This window comes from Macaca thibetana, chromosome 7, assembly GCF_024542745.1.
Source record: "Macaca thibetana thibetana isolate TM-01 chromosome 7, ASM2454274v1, whole genome shotgun sequence".
Classification (NCBI taxonomy): domain Eukaryota; kingdom Metazoa; phylum Chordata; class Mammalia; order Primates; family Cercopithecidae; genus Macaca; species Macaca thibetana.
In genome coordinates this window covers 126,398,394-126,412,716 of record NC_065584.1, presented here as the reverse complement: position 1 = coordinate 126,412,716, position 14,323 = coordinate 126,398,394, and the positions used below count along the sequence as shown (strand labels likewise).

At 47.8% G+C, this 14,323-nt stretch overlaps 1 protein-coding gene across 1 annotated transcript in view; it reads left to right on the top strand.

The window, feature by feature from the left end:
* The window catches only part of EHD4 (EH domain containing 4), a 74,229-nt gene that overhangs the window by 21,853 nt on the left and 38,053 nt on the right, over positions 1 to 14,323 (top strand). The window contains exon 3 of the mRNA XM_050799504.1: positions 6,503 to 6,600. Coding sequence (XP_050655461.1) covers positions 6,503 to 6,600 — 98 coding nt within the window. The remainder of the gene's footprint in view (positions 1 to 6,502; positions 6,601 to 14,323) is intronic.

Genomic DNA, 14,323 nt, shown 5'->3' with positions numbered 1-14,323 from the left:
AGAAATTCTTAATCTCATGTACTTCGTCATTGCCTCTGTTTCTTTCTGTGAAAAAAGTTATTTTTCTGTGAAAAAGTCACGTTTTCTGTGAAAAATAACTTGAAACTTCCTTTTGAGCTGAAGGAGTGTGAACAGCCCTTCCAGGTCTCAGTCATTTTATCTGGGCCTGGTGATGGTGATGATAACCCCTGTCTGGTGTTTGAACGGTGATTCCCCCATCATAAAACACACAGGTGTCTTACTGGGCTTGTACTCCATTTGTTACTTCTGTGTTTGTAATTAAGTGAGGCTTACTCAGTTTAGCTTTTGAGTTTTGATTTCTTTTTTTTTTTTGAGACGGAATTTCACTCTTGTCGCCCAGACTGGAGTGCAGTGGCGCAATCTTGGCTCACTGCAACCTCCGCCTCCCGGGTTGAAGTGATTCTCCTGCCTCAGCCTCCCGAGTAGCTGGGATTACAGGTGTCCACCACCACGACTGGCTACTTTTTGTATTTTTGTAGAGATGGGGTTTCACCATGTTGGCAAGGCTGGTCTTGAATTCCTGACCTCAGGTGATCCACCTGCCTCGGCCTCCCAAAGTGCTGGGATTACAGGTTTCAGCCACTGTGCCTGGCCGAATTTTATACATACACACACACACACACACACACACACACACACACACACACACACACACACAGGGTCTCACTCTGTTGCCCAGGCGGGAGTGCAGAGGCACGATCACAGCTCACTGCAGCCCCGACTTCTGCTCCAGCGATCCTCCCACCTCAGCCTCCCGATTGCTGGGACTACAGGCGTGTGCCACCATGCCCAGCTAATTTTTATATTTTTTGTAGAGACAAGGTTTTGCCATATTGGTCAGGCTGGTCTTGAATCCTGAGCCCAAGCAATCTACCCACCTTGGCCTCCCAGAGTGCTGGGATTACGGGCATGAGACACTGCACCCAGCCAAGTTTTGAATATTTCATAGTCACTATGTACCACTGGGAATTTTTAAGAACTGACTTACTAAAGTTCACAGCATCAGTCCAAGCACGTGCTGCTCCCCCAGCCAATTTAGCTGCAGAAATTAAGGATAACAGGCTCTTGCCAAGAATCACTCTTGATTCACCAGCAAAATAGTTTTTTTTTTTTTTAATCTGAGGGAATAACTGGGTTGTCATGTGCATGTGTGTTGTGGTTCATTTATCTATAATAACCTTGCTGAAGCTTTCCCCATTCTTCTTTGACCTCAAGATTTGTTGGCCAGCCACGGTGGCTCATGCCATAATCCCAGCGCTTTGGGAGGCCGAGGCAGGCCGATCGCTTGAGCCCAGGAGTTTGAGACCCACCTGGGCAACATAGCGAGAGACCTTGTCTCTAAAAAAAAATTTAAAAAATAAAAAGATTGTGGTAGTTCCCTGGGTGGTGGTTCCGTGGTCACTAAACCATTGTTCTTTTTTTTTTTGAGACAGAGTCTTGCTCTGTCACCTATGCTGGAGTGCAGTGTCATGATCTTGGCTCACTGCAACCTCTGCCTGCCAGGTTCAAGCAATTCTCTGCCTCATTCTCCCGAGTAGCTATGATTACAGATACCCACCACCACACCCAGCTAATTTTTGTATTTTTAACAGAGACAGGGTTTCACCATGTTAGCCAGGCTGATTTGAACTGCTGACCTCGTGATCCACCTGCCTTGGCCTCCCAAAGTGCTGGGATTACAGCATGAGCCGCTGCACCTAGCCTAAACCATTGTTCTTGACTGGCAGCTGCCTGTACATTTCTGGTCCTGACATTCCAGAAATGCCTTTCTCCCTGGGCTCAGGCAGACCTTCCTGGCTGGGCCATTGCACTGGGCTTTCCCCTGTGGCAGTCAGGAGGGGATTTATAAAAGTACATATTTAGGTTGAACCATATGAAATTGGCAGTCTTAAACCATCTTTAACCTTTAAAAATGGTAATTAGTTTCAATCTAATAGGGCAGCCAGGGGCTTTGCTGTGATCTGGATGTGAAATTCAGTTCCTGATTCCTCCTAGGCCCTGGAAGATAAGATCAGCCATTTGTGGTAGGACCATATAATAAGAATTATTACAGTTCAGTTGTCAAAGTCTTTTTGTGGGTTGTGTCCTATTTACCGTGCAAATTTAGGAAGTTATATTACCTCTCTGGTTTTACCTTCATCAATAAAGTGGGCTGGGGTGAAAGGAAGTACTTTGAAACAATTCTGTACTCTCTCTGTTGTAAGCTTAGGTTCATTTGAACCTAATGGCAAACCTGGAAGTCCACAGGACTGGTAGAGTTGCTCAGAGAGGTTTAGAGACCCGTGCAAGGTCAAGGTCTCAGAATGAGTGAGTAAGGGAGACATCTAGAGCCCAAATCTCCTACCTCCTGCTCCCCACCCTGACACTCCACACCACTAGGTAGAGAGCAAGCCACACAAGGAAGCCCCTTTGGGGACGAGTTCCAGGGCTGTGGCACGTCACCCCTTTGTTTTAGGATGTTGCCCTGTGCATGATATGCCACACAGCAGTGGTTCCAGTGTGTGCTGTGGTAATAGTAATAGCAGCCGTGGTAATAGTAGCCCAGGAGTGAAGAACCTGGGCTCTGCAGTCAGCACTGCCAAGTTCATGTCCCGGCTCCATCACTTCTCAGCAAGTTATGGCGTGTGTCTTCTCTGTGCCCAGTCTCCTCCTCTAAATGCAGAGGCTCACAGCCCTACCTATAAGGCTGCAGTAAGGCTGGAGTTCATGTGCATGGAAAGTACTTGAAACTGTGCCTGACACCCAGTAAGAGGTCAGGAAATGTTTGTGCTATTTTATTATTATAATGACTACAGATATTACTGTTTTGTTGAGGAATCAAAATCAGTATTAAGGTACTGCCTAGTTCTTCTAAAAGTCTAGTTTTTAAAATGCTAATCATTTAATTGGAATGTTAGTGTGGGGGAAATTTAAAGTAATCTCCTTGCCCCCCCCTTCTGTAGATATGTATGTATGTATGTATTTAACTGAGATAGGGTCTCGCTCTGTTGCACAGGCTGGAGTGCACTGGCACCATCAAAGCTCACTGCAGCTCCAACCTCCTGGGCTCAAGCCGGACTCCCACCTCAGCCTCCTGAGTATCTGGGACTACAGGCGCATGCCACCATGCCTGGCTAATTTTATTTTTTGTAGAGACAAAGTCTCATTATGTTGCCCAGGCTGTTCTTGGACTCCTGGGTTCAAAAGATCCTCCCCGCTCAGCCTCCCAAAGTGCTGGGATTACAGGTGAGAGTCACCATGCCTGGCTTTACTCTCTCCTTTTACTGTGTGGCAGAACTCCTAGCAGCTTGCCTGAGACCTCATAGCCCGGACCATTACTTTATTCCCCCTCTGTGCTACCCCTGGCCCTTCCTTAGATGTGGAGAGGATGTGGAGTTGGGAGTGCCAGCCTAGGATCTTCGGTTGCTCCCTCTTCTCTTACTCCAGAAGACAACATTTATCAGGTCATCCTTGGGTGAAGGCCACTCACAAAAGCCGTGTGAGGCTCCTGGATTGAACCAGCACATGTCTGCATATTTTACATGAAATGTAGAAGGCAAGGCACAGATCCTCCTTGTGTTAATCTCCCCAGGAAGGAGTAGGAAATCCATCTTGGGACAGCAAATCTGTGCTTGGAAACATTTCAATAAGCCAGGCCGGCCAGGGCCGTCTTACTGGGTGTCAGGCACTGTTTGAAGCACTTTCCGTGCACACTAACTCCAGGCTCACTGCAACCTTCCAGGAAGGGCTGTGAGCCTCTGCTTATAAAGGAGGAGACTGGGCGCAGAGGAGTCACATGACATACGTGGCCAAGTCCCATGGCTGTGAATTGATGGGGTCGGGACATGAACTTGGCAGTGCTGACTGCAGAGCCCAGGTTCTTCACTCCTGGGCTACGACTGCCACTGCACTGCTTTTATACACACAACAAGTACGTTTGCCGTGCACCTCCCTTTCTCAGAGCAGAAGCGTGAGGCACGATTGCTAGAACAGCATTAGGATTTTTTGTGATCCCAGCATAACTTCGTAGGAACACATTCGTACGGAGTTGTCACCTCGCAGCATGAGCGTGCCACCACAGGGTCTCAATGCTCCTTTCTGTTCTCTTGCCTGCCCCTCACCCCTGGACACTGTCTTTCAGGGAGCAGAGTCCAGCTGTGCACACAAAACCCCAGCCGCCCACTCTTGGGGTGGCCCAGCCAAAGCTCTCCCTCCCCCTCCCCACCCACCTCCTCCTCGTCCTTTCTTTTTCAGCCCTCCTGGGCTCCTCGCTTTGCCCCCTTGTATGCCGTGTGGTGATGTCAGTGCATCTCACGGTGGCTTGCTCTGTGGCTGCCATGCCTGGCCTCTGCTGTCATGTCCGGAGGCCTGTGGAAAGGCTGTTGCCTTACACACAGGGAGTGAACAGTGTGCAAATTTTGAATCCCTCTGTTAGCCTCACCTGAGAATCTAGGGGGTGGCTGTTTTAGAAAAATGGATATTGAGTGTGAACTTGTGATTTGGGGAAGAGATCAGCCTCTCCACGGGAATGGTTTGCAGAAAATTGTTTCACGTAGGTGTGATGTGTTCAGCTCTGCCAGATGTCTCGGGCCATGTGGTGGAAAGGATGGGACGGCACTGAGAGACAATCATTCCTGACGAGAAACGAGGTTCACCACAGATGCGCTCAGAGCCCTGTTCTTACCCCACTTCTAGAGAATTGAATAATGGCACGGTGGGGTTTTTTCTGTGAACTTACAAAGAATGCTTGGTGAGCCTCATGTGCTTTATTCACACAAATCTCCCCGTGTCTGGAGACAGGTAGAAATGGGGGGGCTTCTCTTCCACTAACTTGACCCTTTACTTTTAACGTTATGAGGTTTTTAACTTTGTGGGTTAAGTTCCACCCCACTGACATCAGAAATAGTAGGTTGCGGTCTGCAGCCAGCATGCATAGCAGCATGGCCTCAGAATGTCATAACTGCTTTGTGCTTCAACTTTTCCATCTGCAAAAGGATCTCAGTATCTTTTCCTATATCTTCCTGGGCCGATTTGAAAATGTAGGAAAGACTGTGTGAAAATCGTGTCCTGAGCCCCTTCAGAGAAAGTGATTTTGAAATGTCAGTATTGGCCGCTGTTACCCAGGGCTGTGCTGTCCACATGTGCGCTGTGGAGGCTGGCCAGGCCTCCCTGTCCTGCATTCCCAGCATTTTTACTTTATGAGTAATCCCCACCACTTCCCCGCCGCACGGAAGAATTGAGGTTTTAGCTTTCTGCCCACACAGACGCAGATGTCAGCCATCCATGGTAGCGGAAAAGCAGAGGCATTCTACACTTTCTGCCTTAAACATACACGGCGCCTCACAACGGTCCAGCCCAGGCCCTGGTGCCCTGGTGCCCAGGAAGTAACAAAGCACTTCCTACCATCACTTGTAGAGTTATTCAGTCTGAAAGCTAAAAGGACATCGCCAGACCCTGTCGGGAAGCCACCATTTTCACGGAGGAACCTGAGACCCAGAGCAGGAGGCCCTCACCCAGAGTCCCATAGCAGATTATCAGGAAACGCTGGGCAGAACTTGAACCCAGGTCTGCTTATCCACAGGCTAGATTTTTCCTCCCCACTCTGCTTCTGTCGGGTGGATGCGAGGGCAGTGACTACGGGGAGAAGGGACCAGGATCAGGAGGAGGAGATGGTATCAGGCAAGTGAGGAACAAGAGAGGCCTAAAGATGCTCAGCCAGGGCCTCCCCTAACCTGGTCGCCTCACCGACTCTCCAGCTCCCCTAGACTCCTAAGCACCTGGAGGATGTTGGGTGTCACAGGTGCCTGCCCCTCCCTGGCCCTAAGGCCATAGGGGACACCAGGCTGGAGGCTAAGTCCCTGGGGCATCAGATGGGGAAACAGGCCCCAGTCCCTCCAGCTGTCATGCTAGGGAATAGGCAGGGAGCTTGGGGCTCTCCAGCCCAGTGGGGCAGTGCACCCTGAAGAAGGCAGGGATTCCCAGGGGGAGAAGCCCAGGATGCTTGGGCAGGGACCAGCATGGAGCGAGGAGAGGTGAAGCCCATCGCTTTGGCGCCAGGCTGACCTGGGTTTAAGGCACTGCTCTGAGTGACCCTGAGCATTACTTAACCTCTCTTAGGTTAAGGATAATTCCTTCACCTCATGAGGTCAATATGAGGATCAAATGAGAGGATATTTGTAAGATTCCTACATGTTCAATAAATGTTAGCTAAAATCAAAATGAACAGAAAGGCGTCAGGTGGCAGGTGGCAGCAGGTTCCTGTGCACCTCCCATACCTGTCCCATGGGCCAGCATCCGTTCTCTGTGGCAGGACGGAGGTGCTGTCAATCTCCTCCAAGCTCCTACTTCACAAATGACTTCATTAGCCATCCTCAGTTTCTGTCAGTCTCCTTCAGACCCCCCTTTACAGATGTCAGTAAGCCCAGAGAGGCCAAGGAGCCCCATGGTTGGAGCACTCTGCGATGTCCAGTTTCTGACCCCTCCTTTGATCCATCTCTTCCAGATTCATGTGCTCACAGCTGCCCAATCAGGTCCTGAAGAGCATCAGCATCATCGACAGCCCCGGCATCCTTTCTGGGGAGAAGCAGCGCATCAGCCGAGGTTAGTGCCTGTCCCCGCCCTCCCCACCAAGTGCTGGCTGAGGCCCTCTCTGCTGTGAGCAGAGGATTTCTGTCCCTGTCGTATTCTGTCTGTCCTCCAGCACAGCTGTTGGGCAGCTGAAGGGACCCCAGATGTCAACCAGGAGTTCATAGCATCAAAGACTCTGCCCCTCCAGGGGCTTGTATTCTGTGAGAAGATGTTTGTTGAGTTACACATGAGTAAATGAAGATGAGGAGTGGGGTGAACACTGGGAGGTATCAGGGTGTGAAGGGACCTGCCTTGGCCTCGGGTTGTTGGGAGAGGCTCCTGGAGGAAACAGCACTGGCTGTAGGATCTGAAGGAGGAGTAGGAATTACCTAAGGGAAGCTCTGGGGTGGGGAGAGACTGAAGCGTTCAGAGGGGATCTGTGAAGACTAGAAAATGCTTGTGCAGAAGAGGACATCTGGGCTTCTCCAGCCTTCACAAGACAAGGCTGAGGCAACGGCTGCTTCTAGGCCTGCGCTTTGTAGTCAAAACGGATGGGTCTGCTGAGCACGGTGGCTCACGCCTGTAATCCCAGCACTTTGGGAGGCCGAGGCAGGTGGATCAGCTGAGGTCAGGAGTTCGAGACCAGCCTGGCCAACATGGTGAAACCCCATCTCTACTAAAAATACAAAAATTAGCTGGGCATGGTGGCGTGCACCTGTAGTCCAAGCTACTTGGGAGGCTGAGGCAGGAGAGCCGAACCCAGGAGGCTGAGGTTGCGGAGAGTGGAGATCACACCGCTGCACTCCAGCCTGGGCGAAAGAGCGAAACTCCGTCTAAAAAAAAAAACAAAAACAAAAACAAAAAAACAAGTGGGCCTGCTGTCTTCCTCTGTCCTGGAGGAAGGGGGCATCAGGGGCAGACCAGAGGACAGAGTTGACTTATGGAGAAGAAATGCCTGATCAGGAGGGTCAGGATGGGTTCCTGCCATCACAGGTCCAGAGGCAGCTCAAGTCATTCCCTCACCCTGCCCCTTGAAACAAAGGCAGGTTGCTGGGAGGGAGGAGATGGAGCAGGTGCATCGCTGCCTTCACTTCTGGCTGAGAACTCTTCACAACCGCTTGAACAGCAAGTCGGTAGCACCACGCTGAGAAGTCCGGGTGTGCCAAGGTTGAGCAGAAGCCTGTGTGGGGTCGCGGTCGCAGGTTACAACCAGGCAGTGAACACCCCACAGCTCACAAAGCACAAGTGCAGTTACATAGGCCAGCGAGGGTCCCGTGACAGGGGTCAAGAAAGGGATTCCGAGGCCAATAAGCCCTCCTTTCTCTTGGCATTTTGGGAATGCCATCTCTGCTGCTCCGTGGCCCGCAGAAAGCTCAGGGCTGCGCTGAGCCAAGGCCTCCTAGGGTTCGCCTGCTGTGCCTTCACTGTTTCAGTCAGGGACTTGCCAGGTATGGAGCGCCATTAAGGCCACCCTTCCCCTTCCCAGGCCTCCAAGAAACTTGCAATTATTTTTTAAAAAAAAAAACAGGTTAATGCTATTCTTCTCTCATAAATATCTTGTTTGCTTTATTTTCTATTAGAAAAGTATGGATGTTTGTTGCAAAGGATTCAGTCAATGAATAAGAATGTAAAAAAAACTCACTGTCACAGATAACAATTATTCATGGTTTTCTCTCACTTCTTAGAGACTTTTTCCTATGCATATGCAAACACATTTCTAATAGAAATGGGATTACCATGCATATTTTCTACAACTTGATTTTTCCTCATAACAGTATATCTTGGACATCATTCCATGCCAGTATATTCAGATTATTTCATTTGTTTTAATAGCTGCTTGGGTTCCATTAAAGGGACATAATATAGCTCATTTTGCGGATTTGTGGACATCATGATTGTTAATACTTTTTTATGCTTAGTGCTGTATACGGTCATCTTTTTATGTGTATCTCTATACCTCAGTGCCAATCATTTTTTTTTAAGAGTCTGTTTAGGAGCATTAATTTAGCCCCAGAAAGGTTGCTCTGCAGATAGTATGTTTTGTTTTAACAGGAAAATAAAGCAGGCTCATGTTCCACAGCTATTCTGAGCTGCCCATGTTTCACTACTTCTCCATTTCTGACTGAATATGCTGGAGAAATATGTGGTCTTGGTAACTCTTTCTTTTTACCTCTAAATTTTAAGGCCTCCAGGTTTTGACTGCCACCATATGCATTTGTCCTCACTGGTAGGCCTTTAGCCAACTCTGTTCCCCCGTGTGTTGCAGTTCTCTCCTTTGCTTAGTAATCGTGTCTTTCAAACTGTAGCTCCCTTACAGTGGAGTTGACACACGGATTAATGCTTCCAAAATGCTTTGAAGATCAGTTCTTTGTATCACTTTATAATATGATCTGACTCATATCCTGGTCTGACTTACTGTGGCATGTACTTACTCACATCCTATACACAGAAATAGCATATAGGTTCTAGCCAGTCGGCGGTCCCTGCCACACTGATGGACACAGCAACAGGTGGGGAAGGACCCAGAGCCACAAGCGATGACAGCACAACGGGCCACAGCCGTGGTTCCCAAGCCCGGTGCCACACAGTGTTAGGGGCACAGCTGGTGGTGAAAGTCACTCAGCTGACATTTTCAACACATTTACCCCAAAGAATACATAGTGTTGTAAAGCAGGTTCAGCTCAAACGATCGCAAACAGTGCCACATTCTCACATAGGCTCACACCTACACCCAGCTTCATAAGACCAGCTTCGTAAGACCACAGCCCCACCTTTGCCAGGAATTAACGTCAACATGGGATAATAGACTGGGTACAAATTGTGACCCCACAAGATGTTTAAAGCATCCCCCACTGACTTCACTGGCAGGTCTTTGCCTCCTTTACGGGCCTCATGCCTGGGAAGGAGGAAAGGTGGCCACTGGTGTGCTGCCCTCCAGTGCTCTGCCTTTCGCCTTTGTGCAGTTGATGATTAACCCTCAAAAGCTGAGTAACTGGCTGGGCACGGTGGCTCACGCCTGTAATCCCAGCACTTTGGGAGGCCGAGGCAGGAGGATCACTTGAGTTTAGGAGTTCGAGACCAGCTTGGCCACCATAGTGAGACCTCATGTCTATTTATTAAAAAAAAAAAAAATACATAGAGTTCCAGGGGAGTAAATGTCATCTAAATCTCCTGTTTAGGAACTGTATAAATGAAACCCTTGAGGGCAATTGATTTTGGAGCAATTTTTACTCTGCTACTCCATGTGGAAGCTCCTTACCCCTCAAATGTTCCTTAGTTCAAATTACGGTTAGCAGAAAGTCTTCTCCTTTTTTTTTGAGACGGAGTCTTGCTCTGTCACCCAACCTGGAGTGCAATGGCATGATATCGGCTCACTGCAGCCTCCGCCTCCCAGGTTCAAGCGACTCTGCTGCCTCAGCCTCCCGAGTAGCTGGGAAAACAGGTGCCCACCACTACACTCAGCTAATTTTTGTATTTTTAGAAGTGACGGGGTTTCACGATGTTGTCCAGGCTGGTCTCAAACTCCTGACCTCAAGTGATCCACCCGCCTCGGCCTCCCAAAGTGCTGGGATTACAGGCGTGAGCCACCGCACCTGGCCATTAGCAGAAAATCTTTAAGGACAACAGACTAGGTTAGTTTAGTTACTAACCTGTAGTTTTCCTGGCTGACATGAAGTGTTGAATTCTCATCAAGCAAGGATAAAAATGTTCTCATATATTTATAATAATAATACTCTGATCAAGTAATAACTTCCCAAAAGTCCTACAAACTTTTCTTGATTTCTTTTCTTGTATTTTAGTAGCCAATGAAAGAATGTTTGGATTTCTGCGGTTTTCTAAATTGCTTTCTTGAAGTGTGTAGGTAAATCTGAGTTGGTTCACTCTTCAGAACATCCTTTGCCCTTGACCATAGTAGCCAGGTGTTTGACTCTGCGATGAGAAGAAAGAGCACCTTTATCCACGCACATAGCATTTTCCTTCCCACTCGACCTCTTATCATGCTGGCCCCTGAAATGCTGTTTCCTAGAATACTATTGAGTCCATGCTGAACCTAAACATAATCTAGGATTTATTTCTAGAGTTAGCATGAACACAACTGTGTTCCCAGCTACTTAGGACAAGCCTCTGGATTCTGACTCCAATCGTAACATCCTTTGAAAAATTATAATGTAGCAACTGGTATGCTTGTCCATCTATTTAGCACATGGCATTTTCAAGGTGCTGTTTATTCCTATGGTTTCTTGAGAATATGAGGTTTTGTGTAGCCTTCGATAGACTTGATTTTGGTAATAAAAATAGTGCAGCTTTTCCCTTTTAAAAATTTAAATAACTCTAGAAGGAAAAAACTCTACATTTTGTAAGAGATCGACTTATTCTCAGGAACAACAGCTGTCAAATGAAAATTCGAGAGTGTCTTTTCCTGATGTTTAAGCCCTTGCCTCTTAATCCCAGCCTATTCATTATAAACCAATGAATAGAACTGAGAAGACAATGAAAAATAAAAGGACAGAAAACGCCCTGCTAGTAAAAGTTGGAGACAGTAATAGTACATGAAACCGGGAGGATCTAACTGCACTTCAGATGACATGACAGGCAATAACAGAAGCTCAGAATCACTGATTACCATTTTAACATTTATATACAGACATCTTTAAGTCCCCCTAGGCCTCAAGCATCAAAAAGGCGCCTGAGTAGTGATACAAACAGGAACAGGCTGTTTCAAGGGTCTGCTGACACAGCTGAGGGGCTCAAACGCACTACAGGTTGAACATCTTTAAACTGAAAACTGAACATCCAAAATGCTCCAAAATCCAAAACTTTTTGACGTGATGCCACCAGTGGAAAATTCTACATCTGACCTCCTGTGACGGGGCACAATCCAAACTTTGTTTCATGCACAAAATTATTTTAAATGTTCTATAAAATTACCTTTAGGCCATCTGTAGATGGTGTCTATGAAGCATGAGTGAATTTTGTGTTTAGGCTTGGGTCCCATTCCCAAGCTCTCTCATTATATACATGCAGGTATTCCCAAATCAGAAAATCTGAAATGCAAAGCACTTCCGGTCCCAACCTTTTCGGATAAGGTTTCCTCAACCCATATCTCAGAAGAATCGACAGAGCTAGGAAACGGGGCCTGGACATCCAAGCTGTGACTAAGAGGGGTGCAGAAAAAAATGAAAAAGGCACCAATAGACCACAATGAGGGAAGTACAAACGCATCTACTTTTGAACTTTGAAGACAAAAGACCGGATTTTGAAGCTTGCCCAGGAAAGGAGAGAGAACAGTTACAGATGTCCAGATAAGAATGACTTCCCCTCTCGGCTTTGGTAACAAGAAGGATTTGAGAGGAAAACACACACATATGCAAAAAAAGGAATGACAGGCAATAACAGAAGCTTTTTTCCTAAGAGACCAGGAACCCTCAGTTCCCTTCCTTTGGTCTATGTGTCTGTCCTTCCGAAGGGCTGTTGTTGATGAGAGCCCGGCTGGAGAGATGGGCAAGCTCGCTGGCCAGCCAAGGCAGGGTGCTGTGGGCCGGTGTGCAGATAAAGTGAGACGAAGACATGACACTCTTACCACAGCCTCTGCCTGGCGCAGAGTCAAGGGAGAGATAACCGTGGCTGCCCTTCCTGTCGGTTTCTCTTCTAGACAGCAGAAAGAGTGTGTGAAACAACAGAGAGAGAGATGTGAGTTCAGGGCCCTTGGAGGAAAGGGAGCTGTGCGTGTGGCTGGAACACGGCTCCACGGCAGGTGGGTGCACGTGGCAGTAGACTCGAACTTGTCCTGAAGGCCACATGGAATACTGAGGGGTAGGAGGTATGGGAGGATGTGGTAGAGAATTCTGTAGAACAGAACATGCAAGCCACAGGCTCGATCATGAAGCCATTTTTGTATTTAGAGTTTGCATTCAGTGACCTGACTGTGAGCTTTGTCTGGATTTGGCAGTGACAGAAAAGTGTCCATCCCTGGAGGGGGGGCCCAGCCCTGCTGATTTGTTGGCAGATCCTGTTTTCCAGCCAGGGCTAAGGCCGGTCTGAGGCTGGGTTGTGAGGTCCTGGACATCACTAGCCACTTGGGCCTCTAGCAGGAAATCCTGATTTCTTTTTGTTTCGGGGAAGTTTTGACAAACGCATCCAGACTCCTTTTCCGCTGGTGCCACGGGAAATTCCACACCACAAGTGTTGCTGCTTCCGGCCCTGATGTGAGCATATCACCACCATGACTCACAGCAGCATTCGCCAGCCCTGGCAGCTATTTTGAGTTTTTGTTAATGTATCAAATGCATTATTGATTGTGAGAAATGACTGTTTTTATCTAAACTTGAAACCTAGTCTTTTACATGAAAAGAAAAGTTTTATTTGATGGGGAGAAGGACACTTCACTTACTTTGCGTATAGAGCATTTCATTTTTATGTTTATGATATAAAACATTTCATGGGATATCTCAGACATTGAGATACAGAGATTAATCAGAGAAAAACATTTGCTCCTTACTCTTTTTTTTTTTTTTTTTTTTTTTTTTTTTTTTTGAGACGGAGTCTCGCTGTGTCTCCCAGGCTGGAGTGCAGTGGCATGATCTCGGCTCACTGCAAGCTCCGCCTCCCGGGTTCACGCCATTCTCCCGCCTCAGCCTCCCAAGTAGCTGAGACTACAGGCGCCCGCCACCACGCCCGGCTAGTTTTTTGTATTTTTAGTAGAGACGGGGTTTCACCATGTTAGCCAGGATAGTCTCGATCTCCTGACCTCGTGATCCACCCGCCTCGGCCTCCCAAAGTGCTGGGATTACAGGCTTGAGCCACCGCGCCCGGCCTCCTTACTCTTTTGAGTAATAATAATAATAGTTAATACTCTGATAGTGCTTTAAGTGCTTTCCACATATTATTAACTCATTTGCTCCTCACAAAAACTCTGTGAGGTAGGAGCAGTTATCCCATTTTATAGAAGAGAAGACTGAGGCACAGAGAGCTTAAGTAATTTGCTGACAATCATGTAGCAAGTATGGTAGCTTGTCTTAAAAGATGCTGCCTCCTCCCACCACCACGCCAAGACCTGTGCCTCCCAGCATTCGTGCCTTGGGAGTTTTCTGTCCATGCGTCTGGATTGACCTTCTAACTCACTTTTGGTTAGTAGAATTCTGCAGAAGTGATACCTCATGATTTCCTAAGTCTAGGTCATAAGAAGCCCTGCCGGTTCCACCTAAATCTGTTCAAGTGTTCATTCTGTGGGAAGCCAGCTGCCATCTAAAAAGTCCAACAGTAGTTGTCATACTGTGACTGAGGCCACCATACTGTGAGGGAAGCCCAAGCTAGCCACAGGGAGAGGCCAAGCGGCCCAGGCAGCCTGCTTGCCTGGTCCAGCTGAGCTGTGAGTGAAGGGGCCATCACAGAACCAGCTCAACTGGGCTGTCAGGTGACTCCAGCCCCAACTGCCATCTGACTATCACCTTCTGACAGACCCCAAGCAAGAACCCAACTGAGCTCAGTCAACCCACGGAACCACAGAGAAAATAGAAGTTATTGTTTAAGCCACTACATTTTAAGGTGGCTGATGACCAACATAGCCAACAAGTGGTTGAATGGGATTTAAACCAGGCCGTCTGGTTCCAGAGTACATGCTGTTAACCACAAGAGACGTGGATGCAAACCAGGGCAAAATGCAGCTGCCAGCCACACACCTGGAGAAGGCAGCAAACCCCATGAGAAAATGTAACTGATGCTTTCCCCCAACAACATCAAATCTTCTATTTTTTTT